Source organism: Chenopodium album, chromosome 17 (genome assembly GCF_948465745.1).
Source record: "Chenopodium album chromosome 17, dcCheAlbu1.1, whole genome shotgun sequence".
Taxonomy (NCBI): domain Eukaryota; kingdom Viridiplantae; phylum Streptophyta; class Magnoliopsida; order Caryophyllales; family Amaranthaceae; genus Chenopodium; species Chenopodium album.
The window spans coordinates 1,928,060-1,947,973 of NC_137850.1; the positions used below are offsets into that span (position 1 = coordinate 1,928,060).

The 19,914-nt window shown below is 34.3% G+C and overlaps 2 protein-coding genes across 6 annotated transcripts; both read right to left on the reverse strand.

Annotated features, from left to right (window-relative positions):
* Nucleotides 1-3,182: 3,182 nt before the first annotated feature.
* Nucleotides 3,183-9,185, reverse strand: LOC145587351 (uncharacterized). Of its 4 annotated transcripts, none has more exons than XM_081644076.1 (7): nucleotides 9,014-9,180; nucleotides 8,568-8,659; nucleotides 7,897-7,951; nucleotides 7,330-7,378; nucleotides 6,427-6,494; nucleotides 5,330-5,438; nucleotides 3,183-3,536 (listed from the first exon to the last, which is right to left on the reverse strand). In XM_081644076.1, exons 2-7 carry the CDS (start codon nucleotides 8,632-8,634, stop codon nucleotides 3,423-3,425), a joined length of 462 nt encoding a protein of 153 aa, XP_081500202.1. In that variant the 5' UTR covers nucleotides 8,635-8,659; nucleotides 9,014-9,180; the 3' UTR covers nucleotides 3,183-3,422. The 4 variants fall into 4 exon arrangements, with proteins under 4 accessions (XP_081500202.1, XP_081500204.1, XP_081500205.1 ...); XM_081644078.1 differs by lacking the exon at nucleotides 3,183-3,536 and adding an exon at nucleotides 3,639-4,032 and having other exon boundaries at nucleotides 9,014-9,185; XM_081644079.1 differs by lacking the exon at nucleotides 3,183-3,536 and adding an exon at nucleotides 3,644-4,029 and having other exon boundaries at nucleotides 9,014-9,185.
* A 678-nt stretch (nucleotides 9,186-9,863) lies between these two features.
* LOC145587353 (uncharacterized) lies at nucleotides 9,864-18,866 on the reverse strand. Of its 2 annotated transcripts, none has more exons than XM_081644080.1 (12): nucleotides 17,990-18,866; nucleotides 16,266-16,382; nucleotides 15,966-16,158; nucleotides 15,392-15,558; nucleotides 15,068-15,242; nucleotides 14,232-14,293; nucleotides 13,388-13,469; nucleotides 12,201-12,258; nucleotides 11,870-11,994; nucleotides 11,044-11,124; nucleotides 10,900-10,970; nucleotides 9,864-10,340 (listed from the first exon to the last, which is right to left on the reverse strand). In XM_081644080.1, the coding sequence occupies exons 1-12, from the start codon at nucleotides 18,466-18,468 to the stop codon at nucleotides 10,199-10,201; spliced, it is 1,752 nt and encodes a 583-aa protein (XP_081500206.1). In that variant the 5' UTR covers nucleotides 18,469-18,866; the 3' UTR covers nucleotides 9,864-10,198. The 2 variants fall into 2 exon arrangements, with proteins under 2 accessions (XP_081500206.1, XP_081500207.1); XM_081644081.1 differs by having other exon boundaries at nucleotides 16,266-16,395; nucleotides 17,990-18,111.
* Between the last annotated feature and the right edge of the window lie 1,048 nt (nucleotides 18,867-19,914).

Consider the following 19,914-nt stretch of genomic DNA (forward strand, 5'->3'; position numbering starts at 1 on the left):
TCTAGGTGTAAAGAGATTGATCAATAATTACTTAATTACTCGGTAGAATGTTTCTCTCAACACTAATCTATAACTTATACTAAAGTAACAACCGTTGATATCATTCTATTTTAAATCTAGACACATGTCATGTTGTCATTAAAAATTTTCCCTCCAAAACTATAAATGATATCACCGTTTTGTAATTTTTATTAAAATTCGGTCCATTACATTATTATTAGTATCAAATTCTGAAAATTTTGTTAGAAATATTTTTGTTTTTAATTTTGATATGAAAAAATAAATAAATTTAAAATATTTTATTTGATTAAATCGTGCATCGCACGAGATTAATCTAGTTATCTAATAAACAATAATTACCTAATTAACAAGCTCATAATTTATGTATTTTTTATATTTTTTCAAAGAACAAGCTGATCATAGTTTAAACTTTAAACAATTAGATACATTTAGAAGTGTATATAATATAAATAGAAACCAATAGTTTCATCCTCTAAATTAGTGACGAATGACAATCTCATTTTAAACGGTTTTTTCTCCAAATGCCCTTGACCTTTCAAAAAATTCACCAAATACCCTCAAGTTTTTCAAAATTCACCAAATACCACTGACGTTTGTTATTATTCACACCGTGACCTCAAAATACCCCTGACGTTAAAGATCCGTTAGCAATAAAATTTAATTCGCCAAATGCTCTAACTTTGTTAAATAATTCACCAAATGCCCTAACTTTGTTAAATAATATTTAATTCACCAAATAATGAATGACTAGTTTGAAATTTAGAAAACTAATCGTTAGTTTTGGTTTTTACCCTTTTTCACATAAATACTCAACACATAGCAGCCCTCTTATTTGCTTAACCACAAATTTTAACACCATGAGTTATATGTCTAAATCCTCTTCCTCAATGTATTAGTGCGTCAGAATTGCAAGCAACCTCTATTCATAAAAAGAAGTGTTGGAGACTAGGCAAACAGAGAAAAAAAGGGGTCAAATGAAGTAGAGATGATAATTTTGCAGGCTTGGGCGGGAAACGATCCGGGCTTATAATTCATATATTTTCCAACGGGCTTAATACAGCAAACTCAAGCCCCTTTTATGCGGGTTTGACAATTTGTTCATACTCGCTCTAGTAAACGGCATGGGCTTGTCCGCGAGCTAACGGACTTAAAGCTTCTAAGAGTACTCATATATTGAGGAAGATGATTTGGACATATAACTCATGATGTTAAAATTCTGGTTAAGCAAATAAGAGGATTGCTATGTGTTGAATATTTATGCAAAAAAGGGTGAGAATCAAAATTAACAGCTAGTTTCCTAAATTTTAAACTAGTCGTTGTACCTCAAAAAATAGAGGTATTTTGTGTAATTATTTAACAAATTTAGGGCATGTGGTGAATTAAATATTATTGTTGACGAACCTTTAACGACAGGGGTATTTTGAGGTCACGGTGTGAATAATAATAAACGTCAGTGGTATTTGGTGAATTTTGAAAAACTTGAGGGAATTTGGTGAATTTTGCAAAAGATAAGGGCATTTGGTGAAATAACCGCATTTTTAAAAGGTTTATGTGTCAGGTTTTTTTAAACCAAAATAGGCGGTATAAAGTACTCAGTAAACTGTAAAAATCTGATAATCTAACCAAGTTTAGTACGTGGCACAAAAATAATCACAGCAAAGTGAAAACTTGGAGAAATCAATGCTCAATGATGAGGCTCTTATGAAGTAAAGGTTCTACAAAACTGGTCCTATATTCTTTTTATATTTGTCTTATGATGTTTTTTTAAATAAAATTTATTTTATTTTATAGTATTATTTTAGTTATGTTTTGAAACTTAGGTGGGTCATATTGTTATGGCTTATATTGTGTGAATTTACTTGCTATGCCCACAATTCTAGCTACCAAGTCAATTTACTTGTTTCTACTGTTGGCTTCAAGTAAGTTTCTTTTCATATTTATTCTTTTTCATTTGTTTGGTTGATAAAATGGTTAGTTTTGAATTTGAAATCCTCTTTATACTCAAATTCAATAATAATTTTATAATAGGAAAAATCCAGTGAAAAAAATTTTATAACCTCTATGAGAAGCTTCATATTACTCAATTTCTTTTGATCTTAGAGTTTTTTTCTCGTAAAAAAATTCTTTATATACATAGATAGGGAGAAGTATATAACTATATAAGTTTATTGTATACATGCATGTGAAAAAATATCAAGAACAATTCAATACACCACCAATATTATTTAAGACAAATGTTTTTAAACACCGGACGTACAATAAGTTACTATGTGACGGGGAGAAAAATAAAAGAAATATGGGAACTTTTGTTAGTTAAATAAGAGTATACACTAAATCTCAAAGATTACATTCATATCATAGTATCCCTAATTTTGTTTTGATTAAGGAGCTAAAGTTGAGAATAACTACAATACAAGTGGGATGAAAAAAAATGGGAAGAAAATCAGCAATAATAATAATAATAATAATAATAATAATAATAATAATAATAACGTGAAGAATAAAGCCAGAAAAGATTAAGAAATAGAAGAGAAAAAAGGGAAAGTATCGTGGAAAAGTACTAATGAATGACAAGTAAACTACGAAAACAAGATGGTAATGTAAGAAACAAGGTGTTACTTAGATTAGACGACTCATCAACTATCTATTAACCCGTGATTATATGTCTATATCAACTTGTTTCTACAATATGCACATTTTTACACCCTACAAATACAATACAATCCTACATACATTATTTTATTTATTAAAGATTCAACATATTTAAACTTGTATATTATATATGCCACTATGGTATAAATTAAACGTTGATGAAATTATTAAAACTACGAGCTATACGTACTAGAGTTGAACATTTGTCTGCTTTTGTATACTTGCAACACGCCTTTTTGACATGTTATTTGAGAAAGTGATTACAACAGGAAGACGGACAAATCAAATTCGAATATAAATTTAAAATGTAACTAATTTTTAACGGAGTAAAATTCTGCGCGCAAAAGTTGCAAGTAATACATTACACCTGCAGGCAGGTGGGTAACGAATTCAAGAGTGACTGTAAGTTGCTCATCTCAATCCTAAATGACCCGAACAAAGGCCCCAAGGAAGCTCCATCCTTGGCAAGAGAAACAGGTTGACGAAAGTATTTTGGAGAAACATAAAACTCAGATTTAAGAGCATATAAATTATAAAGTGATAACTATTTCAATTAGTATTAGATTCAAAACATATTTCCAAACTATATTAAAATTGTTAAACCTAACCATACCTTATCTAAGCCTCACCAGGTCAATTACATGAAACCTGGTAAATGTCGTCTACTTTTTGTTGTTCTTTTGACTCCTCAAAAAAAAAAAAAAAATGTAAGGTTAGAAAGACAATGAAATAGAAGAGAACTACATAACCTAGTCTACTTTGACACACTGTCTCCGACGGCTATGGAAATATAACACAAAAGATGCCACCACGCCAATCACATAGCCAAGGAGCGCTCCATACGTCACACAGATGGGCCATTCCTGCAATTCCATTGAATATGAAACAAATAAATAGAAGATCAGTGTCTAATGACCCTCTCCAGCATCCATGAAATACTAAAATAGCAGCAAAATTCAAAGTTCCCAACCACATACAGATGGAATCACTTCTACAATCATAGTTTTTCTCTCCCGTAAAAAGAGGAAATCATGTCCTATTAAATAATGTGCTTAAAATATTTTACAAGTATAATAAAGATGATTAACAACTAACAAGACAAGTAGTAACTGAATTGGTCCAAAAAAACCCAAATTAAAGAGATCATGTAGTGCCAGGCATTCTATAGAATTGATACCAAGTATCAGTAAGTTTCATTCAACATAATTACTTTAAACCACAAAACCCAAATATAGCAGAGAAGTTCTTTGCAGTAGAGCTTTCTGTTCTTGTCTACAAAAGCATTACTCACCCTGAACATGCAAAATGTAGTGGATGGCAAACCAAACCTCATCCATCCACCGAAACCAACTTGAACTGCTACCCCATCGCAAAAAATTTATGCAAGTAAAAGTAGACAGAAATTTGGGTGGATGAACGTGAGACCCAACTCATGAGAAAAGTAGATTGACATTTTTTTTAAAGAATATATGGCAAGTAAATGGGGATACCCGAAAAAGGAAATGCAGCAAGCAAAATGAGACGGAGCTAGTTATATTATTCATATATAACATCACTACAAAACGAGACGGAGCAAGCAAACTTTCAACATTCACAGATATCACAATACTCCAGAAGACAGATCAACTTGGACGATCATAGTCTCATTAGTGTAGTAGATGTCCTATATCTGCTCCAGTCAAAGGTTTTACCTTTACGGGAATTTCCATACATAAGATTTCTAAGACATGTTCCTCTTCTTCAAGATTAAGTCTTTTTGAATACCAGAGAGCACTCTTTTCTCTCTGACTCCTAAGTCAACATGCCTCTTTTCCAAAGCATTTTCCTCCAAAACATCAATGTCAAAAGCATACGGAGTATCATTAAGCAGTGATCGTGTAAGCTCTAACGTCACTAGATGCCTTTTAATCCCATAACCATAAGCTGTCTTTTTAAAATTAAGCTGCCTCGTATATCTAAAGCCTAAATCAACAAAAGCAATAGACTATTATGATTGATATAATAGACCTATTAATAATGAGAGGATAGTCAAGCACAAATCTAACATTTTTTAGGTTCTTAATATAATAAATCCACAGGGCCACAACCTCAATGGAATAAACTTCCTGAGGACCGTCATACAGTGAAAATCTGTGTGATTCTTGTATAATAAAAATATGTTGTTGCTAAACTATACGGTGCATTGTTATCATCATGACTTTATACTATATGTGAGCGTGTAGGCTGATCAGTGAGTTCTAACGCCATCGTAACCAACAAAACAGGCCAAGTTTAGCAAACTGTGACTAAGGAATAATTAATAGTTGGAGAAACAAGCTTGAGTCAATTTTGATAACCTACAATCAAAAAACATGGAAAATATAGAATAGTATCACAGAAACACTCCCCTTGTCCTTTAATATACCAGATCAACTTAAAGCACTATTCACATCCTCCACTTTACCATTTTTGGTTATTTACTTATTTGTAAATAAGAAAAACCATAGCCATGTGGGGGATCTTATTAGATACGTCTCAATATGCATTATTAAAATTTCAACTTTTTTTATTTTTTACTTTAAAAAAAAAAAATTAAAGCTAATATTGGTCAAAGTTGTGTTGGCAAACATGCCAAGTCTATAGTACAATTTAAAAAGCAGATTATGTACATAATTACCTGCCATGGCCTTTCCCAATCAAGTGGCATTGGCCAGGCCCCAAACCAGGAGCCAATGATAGCACCATGCGCTGGAAGGCAAACCATATACTCAACAAATCCTGTTGGCCTGAAAGTGCAAAATAATAAGAAAAGTTATGCACAATACTTGGAAGATTGCAAAAAGTAGCAACTATTTAGCTGCAAAATTTAGAAGCTGTGACAGAATTAGTATTAGAATAATTAAGATTCTGCAGAAAACATAAGTATTAACTTGGGTGAAAGAAGGCCAAAAGATTATATTAGAAGGTGACAAGGGCATAGTTGGTACCAGATATGTTCAACTTGCCAAGGACTGGATTACTGAGAGAGAAAAAGTGATCGGAGTGAAGAAAGGGCAAGAATTGTAGAGACAGAGAATTATATTTGATCGACTAACTGGAAATACAGGCTCTAAGCATTGTACAGGCTGGCTCTCTCATAGAGTAAATACATATTTCAGCTTATTCCTTCTCTTTCTTATTCCCTATCTATCATTTACTCTAGTTTTGTTCTCTCACTCTTGTAACTAACTTTTTAAGAAAAATTCCCTTCTTGCTCTCTGCTTCTGTAAAGAAAAAACATTCTAACTGAATTGATCAATTTCTAATGTGGTGTTAATTGAAAGAACCCTTTCTTCTTTAGTCACACATAAGAAAAGCAGTGTGCTGGGGTGGTGCATTGCCCTTTCCAACATAAAAGCCAAAAACTTTACAGTTCTTTCCAGATGATAGGATCTGCTAGCCTTTCCTTTGTACTGCTACACGCCTATGCCCACCCCACCCACCCCCAAACTACAGCACTGGGTCAAAAGTTGACAAAATTAGGATAACAGATGGGTCTCTCTCATTGTTTCTTTTTGAATAAGTTAAAAGTCCGCACTCTGCAGCTATCCCAGATGACACTGTAGGACCTGATGACTAATGAGGTCTTACAAAACATGAATATACAAAATTTCACACAGCCAATTCATAACGGAGCAGATAATCTGAGTAACAAGAGACGGGCAGCATATAAATGGAAAGAAGCAACAACAGTACCATGGAAAAATATAAAGAGAAGAATATCTGAAAACTTGCCTAGTTTTAACAAATATACGTTGCCAGTCGACCCATGATGCACCGAAGATAGCAGCAGCCGGTAAAAACTGCCAGAGTATATCAATTTAGTACTATTACCAACTTCAAGAACTATAAAACATAGGCAAAGTCTAAGTGATTTGATTTAATACACATACTATTGCTTTCCTGTCTTGGAACAAATCCACTTCTAGGTTCATTACTCAGGGTATTTCAGGGATGCAATAACATTTCTTAAATATACTTCTTAAGATTAAAAAAATAGTAATAAATAAAATAAAATAAATAAAAAGTACATACTACGAGTAGATGTTACAGGAAGCCATTGCTAACCTTCAAGCACAATCATGTAGTTTGGTAGTTCATCATTAGCTCTCTCTCTCTCTCTCTCTCTCTCTCTCTCACACACACACACACACACACACACACACCCACACAAATGAAAGTTCCAAAAGGGCTACCCAAGTTCAGTTCACAACAACTCTGCACAATCAGTTTGTATATGTTCAGATAAGTCAAAGGAGTAAGTAAACACACTCTCAATCATGGACAATGGTAGTCTGACTCCTCGGTGTTCTCATATTACAAGGAACCTTCAAGATACATAAGTAGTGAGTTCCAACTTTTTTTTTTTTTTCTTTTTTCCTTTTTTTTCTCGATTATCACTCCATTTCACCAGCCAACTCTTATAGTCTTAACTCGTAAGGAGTATTTTCTTGTATAACATTCTACATACCAAACATAAGGAAAATTCATTCTTCTTTATATGTTAAAATTGTAGTGGAGAGAAAATGAAAGCAAAGGTGAGAGCACATAAACCGCAAGAAATAGGAATGAACAAAACAAAAATGAGCAAATGCGTCTATTCAAGTGAGTGCAAAGAGATAGACAGCATTCACTTACTGTAAGTGATGACATTAACAGAGACCATTTAATTGTGCTCAGCATATACCTGGCCCACAAAAAAAAGATACAACATTATTCATTGATCCTCATACATTCCAACATGTCCACCTCATATTGTATGAGAAATGAAAAGAATGCTAAACTTGTCACAATAACTTTGCTCATTTGCTGTGAATGCACTTGCTCTTGTTTCCATACAGCAGTCATGACTAATACTGACCCCCAAAATGCAAAAATTTAAAATTCATGGGTACTTTTAAAATATAAAAATAGTGGAAATGTACCCAAAAAAAATTGTGTGGTGGGATGTAGGTGGCAGTGTTCTAGTACTAACTTTTTCCACCTCACAACACACTATAAATTATGACATACTTGGATCATTATTTATCATTGTACTGAAAAGATTTAAGCCTGAAAACTGAGCGCCGATGACCTTTAAAACCAGTATAAGGTATCTTTCTTTCACTGTGGAAGTCAAGGTCAACACTTAGTGTGGGGTCAAAATCTGCAATCATTCACAGCACAATTCTATAGACAACATTAAGAAACCCTTGCAACACATACTTTGAGCCAACTGGAGCACCCAAGCTAATAGCTCCAAGAGCAAACACCAAGGCCCCTGCAGCAAACAAGATATAGGCATTACTGACTTAAACAAGAGATGGGCAGTATGGTAAAAGAAACAAGTTGCAGATGACATCAACACAGTAAAAAGAGCACAGAAACCCGAGCACTATTCAATCAATCAATCAAAGCCTTAATCTCATAAGTAAGGTCGGCTACATTAACCAAAAGTGATTATTCCGTGTAGTCATCGTCTCATTGACAAAAATCTTCCTCCTCCATCCCTTACGATCAAATGTCCCATTCTCATGCAAATTCATATACTTCATATCCTTCCTAACTCCTTTCAACCAAGTCATTTTCGGTCACTCTCTCCCTCGTTTAACCCCTCCATGATCCCACTCTTCCACTCTTCGTACCAATGCACAGAAACCCGAGCACTATTAACAACGGATTAAAAAAAAACATGTCATATGGAGATGGAGGTTCAAATATTATTTCTAAATGCAGAACAAATGAGCCTTCCTCCGGACTAAAGAACCATAGCGGCTAATAAAGCGTAAAATAGTCTAATCAAAACACATTCTCAAACTATATTTAACGACAACAGATTACCCAAGCAAAAGTAACAGGAAGAAATAGAAATTGGAGAAAATTGGGAAATCTCTCACCTGCAGGAAGCCCCAGTAGGCCTCGTCCTACCGCCTTCGACAACTGACAGAAACGGTCAAATTTCATAGTTCCGTCCTAACATTAAAGGGTTCTGCAACACATTAACAACCAAATTTAATTCAATTATTCCAATTTCATATCTCTTTCCTAACATCAAAGAGTTCTGCAACACAATAGCAACCAAATTCGATTCAAATATCAAATTAGGCCCATAATTCTACTCAATTTCATAGTTCCATCCTAACATTATAGGCAAATATTGATTCAAATACCAAATTAAGCTCATGATTTTATTCTCTAGCAACAAATTCGCTGGTTTGTAATTATACAAGCAATAGTTCATAATGGAGAACCTTAAAATGAGTTTACTTAGAATAAAATTAACAATAAACCCTAAAATGCGAAATTGATATTTGATGAGTAGAAATTGGAAACAACATCTTACCTGAGAAGCTGCTTCAATGGAGGATAGAAATATCAATGGAGATTGAGGAGAAAATTAATGGTTGAATGTCCAAGATTGAGATTTGTGCAATTTGAAGATTTGATTTTTACAGTATTTTTTTGAGCACTGATTTTTAAAGTATTAAATTTAGAGGTTGAGGAAATTGTTTGTGCATGTTCCTTTAGGCAGGATGTCTAAAAGGGAGACTATTATGATTGTGTAACTTTTTCGATTAAACAAAATATGGACACGACTAGGAACCAACTTGAACACAATCCGTTTTGATAACACGGTCCGTTTTGATAAGTTGGCCAAATTATACAACTATCCTACACTTTATACTCCGTATTGTTTAAGATAGATTTTGTGAACGACGTAAAATGAACACGAGGCCAATCATGAACACGCCACGAAATGACTATTTGCCAACTCTAGGAGGCGTTATAAAGTATGAGCAATGGTAGATTGGTAGTCATATACATAGTTCATTACATTAATATTTTTGCTTTGTATACAAGATTAGCTCGGAATAACTCTGTACTCAAAATAGATGTGCTGACCAGACTGCACTACACCTTGCTCAAGCCTCAGAACGGTACAGAGTATCATCTTAAATTTGATTGCTTGTCAATGAATTGAAACTTAAGAACTAGTCTCTCCTTTGTGATATTAAATTTATCTAGCAAGGCATTCGTTTTTGGTGCATCCTTGCTGCCTTAAAGCTAATTCAGAGTAGCAATAACTGATCTTTTCTGAATGATTGACGCCTAATGATCACCGGAGAGAAAGGGAAGGGGAGAAAACGAGATTTAACTACTCAGTATGATATAATTAAATGTACAAAGTATGCTAGGTCAAATGATACTCTAATTTTGTAGTGATTCATGGTAAAAAGTTGGCAAGAACAGCAGCCGTATCGGTAAAATGTCCTAAGGCTTCCTACAGATCTGTACACAACTCTAGACAGCAAATTACACAACTCTAGACAACAAATTACAAGCTACGGTAAAGAATCCACCTAAATCAAAATCTCACTCGCAAGCTTACGAAAAATATGCCAATCAGGCAAGATGTAAAACCGACTAATTTTCTTTGAGATCAATTTACATGAAGATCACACCTTAACAAATGGTGATCTGAAGCAAGGACTTAAGGGGAGAGGAGAGACTTGGCAGGGAGGAGCAATCAGGATTTTTGTTCTTGGCTACTACTTTGAACAGGGTCAGATGCACATCTATCCTCACTTGTTTGAGAAGCAGTGAGCTTTCGTAGAGACCTATACTGCAAGCGAACACTTTCTCCGCTTCCAACAATTTTGAGCAGATACCTGAGTGACATACCAGAACAAAAAAACATAAAACGGATGGCATGATGGCTAAAAACTCACCAGCATGTAAGAAATTAACAAATTTATGGTTTTATTATATCAAAAAAAAAAATTTAAAAAAAATAAATGAATAAAAACAAAAACAAAAAATTATAAATAGAAACAGATGTATTTTTCAGTAGGACCATGGTCCTATTTCCAGCTTCAACACATGTTCCCTATCTAAATGGAGTTAAAAATTATCAAAGCCCTAAAGAAGTCAAAGAAGGAGATAAGAGGTGAAGCCAACGACCCACTAATTAGCTAAACTTAAGAGCTATATTATAAGGTAACTAGGATTATTGTACCTCAACCTTTTCTTCCAGAGGCTGGCATGCTAAAGACAAGACGGTTGATGTTCCTAATTATGTATTCATGTCGAAGTAGATATTATACTTCAGGTTATCGAGTAAAAGGAGACGATTCTCCCAAAGAAAATTACAGAACAACAGAGCCTTAGTCCCAAAATGTTTTGGGATCCCAGAGAAAATTATCAATCCCCAAAATTGAGTCAACTCACCATCCATTAAGACACTGAGATGTTATTACAGCTTCTTTTCCAACAAATTTATCTGGTGTTCTCCTGTTTCCCTGCACCATTTAAACAAACAGTCAGCATATTCATGTCAATCTTGAAGAAAATGGAATCCGTTAAACAATTCACCTTTATCATCACTTTCTCATTTACTGAAAATGGATAATGAACCCTTTGCAGCCCACTATCGGGAGTAATATCGCCTTCTTCCTAAAAAATATCGTATGTAAATTAGTGAAACGGATCCAATAGTTAAGGTAACAAGACCCACAACAGCAACAACTAAAAAAAAAAAGAAAAAAAAAACTGCTTCAAAGGTCCACAGGTCATAGCTGAACCAACTATCCAAGCACACCACAACAACCATGATACAAAGGTAACAGGAAATAAGAATTTCAAAGGTAGCAATACTTAACAAGCTTAGACAAGATAGTATGTCTTTCAAAGCTGAGTGCATGGAGCATTTATCTCATTGTAATATACTCCGTACATAATACAATATAGGAGAAAAAAATAGATACAACAACAACCACAAAAAAGCTTTAGTCCCAAAATGATTTGGAGAAACATCATTTAACTCCTGTGAGAGAAATTCAACAAAAAAGATAATCCTATTACTTTCTTTCTTTTTTTTTTTTTTTTTTTTTTTTTTTTTTTTTTTTTTTTTTTTGAAACAATCTTATTATTCATTTAAGTTGCCAGGAACCTTCAGTTGAGCTGAAGTATGAAGTATCTCGTTACATAATCCTCATATATGTATCACTTCGGGCAATTAAACTACACTGGTGACTTAATACATTACACACCCACACGCGTACACAAGTACACAAGCACCTTACTAGTAAGGTAAAATTTACACAGCCTTCCCAAAAACAGTGATAGTGTTTACAATAAACTGTTAAAAAAAACATTCTACAGAAGCGAGTAGTAACAGGAGTACATAATATACAAGTACCTTGTTGATCCTTCTTCCCGAATCTATCTGATCACCAATTTCCTTCCGTCGCTTTCGAAGCGTAGAATTATGGAAGAGTCGCCGATCATCCTCTTGCTTCACAGTTGCAGCTGCAGCTCTTAGAGCTGTATGGGAACCAAAAAAAAATAAAGTAAAAATTAAAAAAAAAAAAAAAATAGATAACAAGAAAAACAAAAAGGCAGTTAGATCCTCATTGCATAGGACAAAAAGTTCTGAATTAAAGAGAATGGTTGTGTAGTTCCAATTTTACAAAATTAAGAATGGAAAGAAGCTGCAAATAAAGATGAATAATCAATTAAAAAAAAATTACCAAGGTTCGGAATCAATGACCGGGTCTCAATTTCTGCATGACACAGCATGCACCTGGACTGTCAGGCAAACAATCAGCAGTCATGAATTCTATTAAATAGCATGTCAAAAGTTCTTGTCTGCCTCAATAAATAAATCAAATAAAAATTTCATGTAAATCTCTGGTAGAATATCTTCCCTCTTACCATCAAATTATCCATATCCTCAAAAGCAACTATAAATAGCAATAACACAAAATAACATCAATTTGGAGAGTAATTTACAGTAATTCCAGTGATTCTCATTCTTTGCTCTAAATCTTCAACTCCTCTTAGGTCTTACAGATAGAAAATCTTAGCCAGTCAGAGTCTCAGACTAATTTAGTGTTTGTTCATAAATCATAATTCCTCTTAATCATCTTCCCTTTTGAAATCCAGGCATAAATTTAGATAGTGAAAGCTTCACATATCTGCAGGAACATATGAATCCAGTAATGCTACAAAGGTTATAACTAAGTAACATCCCAAGAAAGAGGTTGAGGGGTTCAATTTCTATCAGACTTTACACAAAGCTTCAAAACCCCAAAAAGATATTTTCTGGATTATGCCAAAAACCAAGATTGTAAGTGTAATAAAGTGATAGGTCATATTTTTGCCTTTTTCCTCTTAAAATAATTATAAAAAAATATTTTTAAAAAAAATCTATTGGCTCTCGCTGGCTTTCACTTAATTTTATATGGCAATGAGGGCCTCTTTTTTTCTCAAAATCACTTCTAATAAATGTTAAAACTTTACAGATGGAAGAAAAGGTTTTCTTCAGATGATATACAAGAGGTATTAAAGCACAAACAGTACAAAAATAATTCTTCGCATGCACAACACAAGGACACTGATTTAAAACAATATAACAGCTTACACATAGATAAAGGTGAGGTCAAATACCAAAACGAGATCAAGGGTTACAGAAAAGTCCCATGTCGCAAGCTCCACAAATAAAAGGATTCTTAGATAATTGGAAATAGGTGCAATAAGCCAACAACCATAGAAAATAAAGATAAAAAAGCTGCAGATAACCACAACTAGATCCAAGGAAGTGACCAATGAATTTTCTCAATAATCATGGCTGCAGAAATAATGAGTGAAATTTTTACCAAGAAGCTGTGAAGAACTGTAGAAAAATATGATCAGAATCAAGAAAAGGTTATCCTACCGCTTCAATAACCTTTCTCAGCATAAGACCCCCAAATGAGTGTCCACAAGAGACAACCATGGCATCTTCAAGAAATACACCACTGCACATCAACAAAGTAGACCAGTAAAAAACAAATCATATTCATAATCAACCAAGTAGACCAGTAAAAACAAAATATTTTCATAATCAACCAAGTAGACCAGTAAAAGACAAATTATATTCATAAGCAAATTTTAAAATCTAGGTTCAGAAAAGATTACATTACAAAAAATGTAGAGGGAAAATAAATTACTCATTGGCTATAAGCAACTTCAGAGCTTTAATAATATTGTAAAACATCACCATATCCAAGACACTGTAAGCTGCAGTTAAATTTATCACTAATGTAGCAGTTTGTTCCCTTCTAATCAAACATCTAACATAGTTATTCTTGCACTGTTATTTAACTATGCACTCTGGAGTAGTTTGCAATTCTTCTTTTTACAAATTATTAAAGATCCAAAATGCAAGTATAACAATAGGATTAAGGCTCCAGATTGCAAATTCAGCGCAAACTGTATTTATTTGGGATTTTGCTGCTGTTGTCATTGATTTTATAATTTATGTATGCTCAGAATTGATAAACATCAAATCTATAAAAAGTTCGATTCTTGCTCAAAATACAGACCGAAAGCTTGACCAAATTAAAGTTTTAACAATAATATTAAAGCACCAAACGCCCGGACCCTAAGTCAAAGTTAAAGCATCCGAGTACACCCAAGTACAGAGCTAGAACACTGCAAAAAAGTAACAATGAATATAAAGATAAAGATATTTTTTTTTTTTTAATAATGAAACAGAGAACAAGTAGAATAGAACTTACGATAAAGGATCTGAAAGTACACTTCTTAAAGATGGCTCCTTGTTAATATTGCTTTGCTCCACCTGAAATAGCAACTCACAACATAAGATTACAATCAAATTAATGGACATAGTGATGAATTTCCTTAAAAGGCTACAGAGTCTGGGAGTATTTATGTGAGTATGGTGGTTGATATTGTACCGTCCTATGAGCCTATGGGGTTTTGGCTTCGATCCTATTGAAAAGTCATATTGCTTGAATTTGATGTTTCTAGTATCTTATGGGAGGGAACAAAATAAACTTATTGCTTATATTTATTGCTTTTGTAGGTTTTGATTAGTTAATAACGTGTTTTATGGGCCTTTTGGTAACAATTTGTGTTAGCTAATTGGGCTTCTTTGGTTTAACTAAGCTAGTTAGGCTTAATTTGTGCTCCAAGTTGGGTAGTTTCCTAAACTTAGCTGATTCCTATTCCAAGTTGGAACAGAGAGCAAGACATATATTAGTAATTAATATAATCACTGGGTTGCACTTTCAGGGAAGATATAATCTGGACCTAACATCCGGATAGGGGACTGATAAAGTGATAATATAGCAAGGTCAATTTGTCCAATTATTGAAATTTAAACCATTTCTAGTTTCATAGTTAACAACCAGAACATATAGCAGTACCAGCTTTAACTCCAATTCTCTTCTAAATGAAATAAAATGCCTCCTCATTAACATTGCAAACTAGCTCCTCCATACTTTTTTTGGTCAGCAAATTGCATGGTTTTTCCTTCAATATTCTCTAATTTAGTCACGGATAGATCTTATTACAAAGCTTAAGTCTTAAGCTGGTCATAGAGATGACTTACATATGTACTGTCAGGGTATTTGCACAAGGTATCTTCTTCTGCAGAGAGATCATCCATGAATTGGCTTACAGATATGGGAGCATAACTGTGAGGAATGACATGACCAGCAGCAGTAATGGGCGAACAGTCCAGAATGGCATTGCTCTGCGGCATAAGCCTAAAGGCTAATGAAGTCCTGTAATGGTAGAGAAGTAAGCCTTCTTCTATTCTATACAGAATTCATACCCCACCCTTCCCCCTGTCTTCTGTTTTCTTGGAAACAGGGGTCGACAGTGGATAACCACATCCTACGTTGAAATACTAATGCAAAATCCGTTTGAGTACCTTCCAACACAACCAGTACTTGAGGAGGTATCAGATGCTGCACAATAGGTGGCAGCAGGACGCAGGCCCGCCGTTGCATGACTAAGTGCCTTTCCTGTCAGTAATAAAACAGAACCAGAACCTATCCCACTATCTGCCAGGTACCACCGACCATTTGGATCACAGACCTATGAAAACAAATAGCTGACGGAAATCATTTAAAGACCACAACTTATAGAGCAGGGAAGCAACAAAATCAACCCATCAACATGGCGGGAACTCTTAAGCTAAAGTAAGAAAACAAATAAGCTGCACACGCAATTGTAAATACTTCCTCTGTTTTTTTTTTAGTTGCTACACTTTTATTTTCACGGTCTCCTAGACAATTTTTTAAGAGGTGAGAGATAGAGAGAAAAATAAGAGGGACCCATGTGGATAGGAGAGAGATAGAGAGAAAGAAATGTAAAAAATGGAAAGTGTAGCAACTAATTAACAATTTCCAAAATAGGGAAGTGTAGCAACTAAAAAGAAACGGAGGAAGTATGTAATAATTGAAGGACAACATGCTGAAGTCAAAAGATATGGGTGCCCATACCTGCAGGCCAGGAGTATCAGAAGATATCAGAGTTAACAAACCCTTCTCATATTCACCATTGACAGATGGCTTGCCTCCTCCAATAGCCCCTTTTCCATTTTGCATAGGAGAATGGAAATAGGTTGCTACAAGAACTGAGGAGGATGCCTCATTAGCAGGTAGTGGGTTATCATCAAGAAGTTGGCTAAAAATGCTGTTCAAAACAGACTATCAGCTATTAAGCAAGAGCAGAGGAGCCATAAGATTAAGAGCCAAAAGAACAGTGAATAGAAGAGCCAAAGAATATTATCAGTAACATACTCGCTGCGCAGACGGAGGTGCCTAGCAATAGCACACAAAACAGCACGCGCAGCTTTACCCAGGCATCTAAAAATTTCAGCCATACATGGAGGAGATGAATCACTATCTTCCAAAGCCCTTCAAACAAAAGCTGATGGAGTGTCAATTCTCAATCGATAACTTAGGAAAAATATGCACAAATACATTAAAAAAGGCGCATCCAGCACAATTAATAAAGGTAATCATTTAAAAGTTGAATATGAAAAAGTCATCCAAAGCGATGTCATTCTCTCACCCACTATCTTGAGACTGCTGACAGCTTGATTCAGACAATTTAAGTCTCTACCATAAACATTGTCCAGCTCTACGTTAGGATAACCCAAGAAGTCACATTTACCAAGAACTTGTGAGCATGCCTCTAGGGGATTTATTCTGCCAAAAAACTTCAAAAACAAACCCCAAACCCCACAAATCTGTAGGAATACTTTGCAAAAGTTTAAACATCCACCATCTTAATGCATTTGTTTGTAATCTTTGCATTATTCCCTTGCACTTGGTTCTTAGATTATAAGGATTATCAGATACTTCAGGTAACCACAACATCACGCCTTTGAGCTTGAAAGCATAGATGGTTTAGAATTTAGGATGCCAAGTTGCCAAACATTTGTAACTTTTCACTACACAGCTATTTTAACTTCCTGTTGCCAGCTTACAGTTGTATGTTGCACCCAAAAGCAGCTCTGTTTCCCCAAATTAGCATTGTGGCTCTCCAAATTTCCATACATATGATGGAAAACTGCTGCAATCTATCATTTCCAGCAGCTTGAAAATTACTCCTACTAGACCTATAATCTATACTACATTGGGAAAATGACAGCTGAAGAATGTAAATATGACGGTGTCATTTGAGTCTAATTCACGGCATCAAAAGGTCATATTGCATTCTTATCCTCACAAACTAGCCTATGAACATTGTGTCGGAATGAAGAGACCAACTTACCCTAAGCCAAACCCACAACATTATTAAAGGGTGGGAAATAAAAATTGAAGGGCATTTGCAAATGGGGTGGTTGTTTGATTGACAACAAAAAGTGAAATCGGGGAAAGTAGATATTTTTCATGGGAATTAAAATTTCCCCAAAAAAAAAGGGAAATAAATCAACAATTTTCCCTTTGGCCAATCAAAATTCATAAGAATTTCGAGTTCATTTGATGCCAACCAAACAAGATAAAATTCCTAGTTGCACGAGGGAATTAATTTTCCATGAAATTCAACATCCCAGAGGTGTTTACTACCCATGTAAGCCAAACAAGCACTAAGAATACAATCTAACAGGCAAAGTATGCATAAAAGGTAGGAAGTTCATTTGAGGTCTCAAACCATTCTGTTCTTCCCTACTTCAACAAAACCCTCGAGAAGTATTAAATCCCATCAACAACAACAATTCAATTGAGGTCCAGATGTACACTGTTTTACCTCTAATTTCTTAATAGACCAAAAAGCTCCTAGTTCTTAGAATCATCCATTCATCCTGCCCTTTTCTCAATTAAGCTCACATTTTCCCACCTAAGTCTATTATAAATCGAATAACAGCAACAAAATAAATAGAATAAAAATTCATACATACATCAATCTAATAATCCAATAAATAAAATGAAGCATCAATTCAAACTAAATTAGAGAAAATAAAAATTAAAAATTAAAATAAAAAAAGAACATTTTTTTAGAGCAAAAGCAAAGATACCTTCCAGCCCTATACATGTAAACACCTCTACTTCCTTTCCCAACAGTTCCAGCCCTATTTCTGAAATACAGCCTTGCTGACTCCAACCCACACCTCATGATCGCGGCGTCGTTGCTTCCGAGCTCAAGAACCGCGGCATTATGCCTCATTAGGGACCCAGAAAGGGCCTCCACAGCTTTCAAATAACTCCCACAAGGTGCCCCATCATAGGGGGCGATATCCGAAACCCGAACCCTCGCCGGAACAACATCCGGGTGGAAGGAAGAAATGGGAACAGCGTGGTCAGCGCGGTGGGAGGACGGAGGAGGGGGTGGAGGCAACGAGGTACGAGGAGATAGAGTCAGCGGCGGAGGAGGTTGCTGACTATGGTGATGATGATGATGATTTTGTGGGTTGTTGCTGTTGTTGTTGTTGTTGTTTGTACTATTATTGTTGTTATTGTTTTGAGAGAGTGACTGAGACATCATCATCATCACCATTAACAACAACAACAACAGCAACAACAACAACGAAACGAATAATCTGCGAACAACATTTACAGTTTACTCTCATTATTTTAGGGTTTTACAGGATGATTCCGTACAAAAACAAACTGGGGAAAATTACAAATGGGTTCAAAATTGAACCATTGAATAAACAATTTTTTGCAATTTTGTGTGATACTTTTGTAAAATAGGTATGTAATTGATTTGAATTAGCTAGTTTGAAGCAGAAAATTGTTCAAAATTTAGGGGGGATTTCATTATTTTAAGAGGGTTTTTGACAAATTAAGAAAAAATGGTGTGTTGTTGCTCAGTATACGAGGAAGCAAGAAACTGGTGTAGAATACAAAAGGAGAGAGAGAGTGTGGAAAATAGGAGCAATTTTTGGTTTTAGTTGTCAGAAAGTCTGAATGTTTAAAGCTTCATAAAGTTGTTTTCAAGATTTAAGTGTTTGTGACTTTGGGCCTCTTCATTTCGGTTTAATTTCACTTTATTTTTGGTTCTTAATTTCTTTTTCTTATAAATAATTTATTTTAACTCAGTTCAATTCATTTTAGCTTAATAAATTAGAACAGGCCCTTTGTGTTGCTTTGTTAGTCAAAATCTCATAATTTTGAGATTTTGCAAATTGTAAACATTTTCTATAAAGATTCACTATACTCAAAATTCATAGTCAAAATCTTTATACAAAATATTTACCGTGTTTGAGGATTTAGTATTCTGAAGATTTGTGGTTAAAAGTTACAAAACCAACTCTTTCAGGGCTCTTTTATATAGGTTTTGGTAGTAGTAATTAGTTTTGAATACATAAGCCACCTTTGTGAATATTGGAGGAAATGAAAACCGAATCATGGAGAAATTTCATTATAAAAATTAACCAATACAAAGTGATGAGAATCATAGCGGCAAATTATTGAATTAAGGTTGAGAGAGTGGGAGTTTGACACTAAGCTCCTACTTCATTTTTCATATGCTTACAAAAACAAAGTTAACATGTAGAGATGGCTTAGAATTGAGATAAAACCATGTTATATAGCAAATCAAATGTTCAAGATTAACATTTTATTTCCTACAAAAAAAAAAAAAAAAAAAAAAAAAAAAAAAAAAAAAAAAACATTTTTATCTATATGAATTCTTTGAAAGGCGAGACACCATGAGTAAAGAATATGCATCCATTAGGAGATAATTTTAAAGATTTGATATTCTTTGGCCTATTATTATCCTATGAATAGTTCAATTTTTATTTTTGATGTATCCAACCTTAAAGATGATAAGTGTTAAATATATACCCTAAAATAGTTTTGTAACCCTTTTTGTATTAGGTTAGAAATTTATGACAAAATTTTGTAATGATCAATGTTCTTAATATTTTGGCATTTTCAGTTTTTCACTATATTAGGGTCTGTTCTGTTCAGCTTAATTTCAGTTCATTTCCTAATTTCC

What these genes read in the sequence shown, in the direction of transcription:
- LOC145587351 (XM_081644076.1), bottom strand. Translation starts at nt 8,634, where the DNA reads ATGAAATTTGACCGTTTCTGTCAGTTGTCGAAGGCGGTAGGACGAGGC. An exon ending in TGTTAATGTCATCACTTACA is followed by an intron (nt 6,495 to 7,329) that starts GTAAGTGAATGC and finishes ATACTCTGGCAG; the next exon opens with TTTTTACCGGCTGCTGCTAT. An exon ending in ATTGGGAAAGGCCATGGCAG is followed by an intron (nt 3,537 to 5,329) that starts GTAATTATGTAC and finishes ATGGAATTGCAG; the next exon opens with GAATGGCCCATCTGTGTGAC.
- LOC145587353 (XM_081644080.1), bottom strand. Translation starts at nt 18,468, where the DNA reads ATGGTGATGATGATGATGTCTCAGTCACTCTCTCAAAACAATAACAAC. An exon ending in TACATGTATAGGGCTGGAAG is followed by an intron (nt 16,383 to 17,989) that starts GTATCTTTGCTT and finishes TTTTGTTTGAAG; the next exon opens with GGCTTTGGAAGATAGTGATT. An exon ending in GTCATTGATTCCGAACCTTG is followed by an intron (nt 11,995 to 12,200) that starts GTAATTTTTTTT and finishes GTTCCCATACAG; the next exon opens with CTCTAAGAGCTGCAGCTGCA.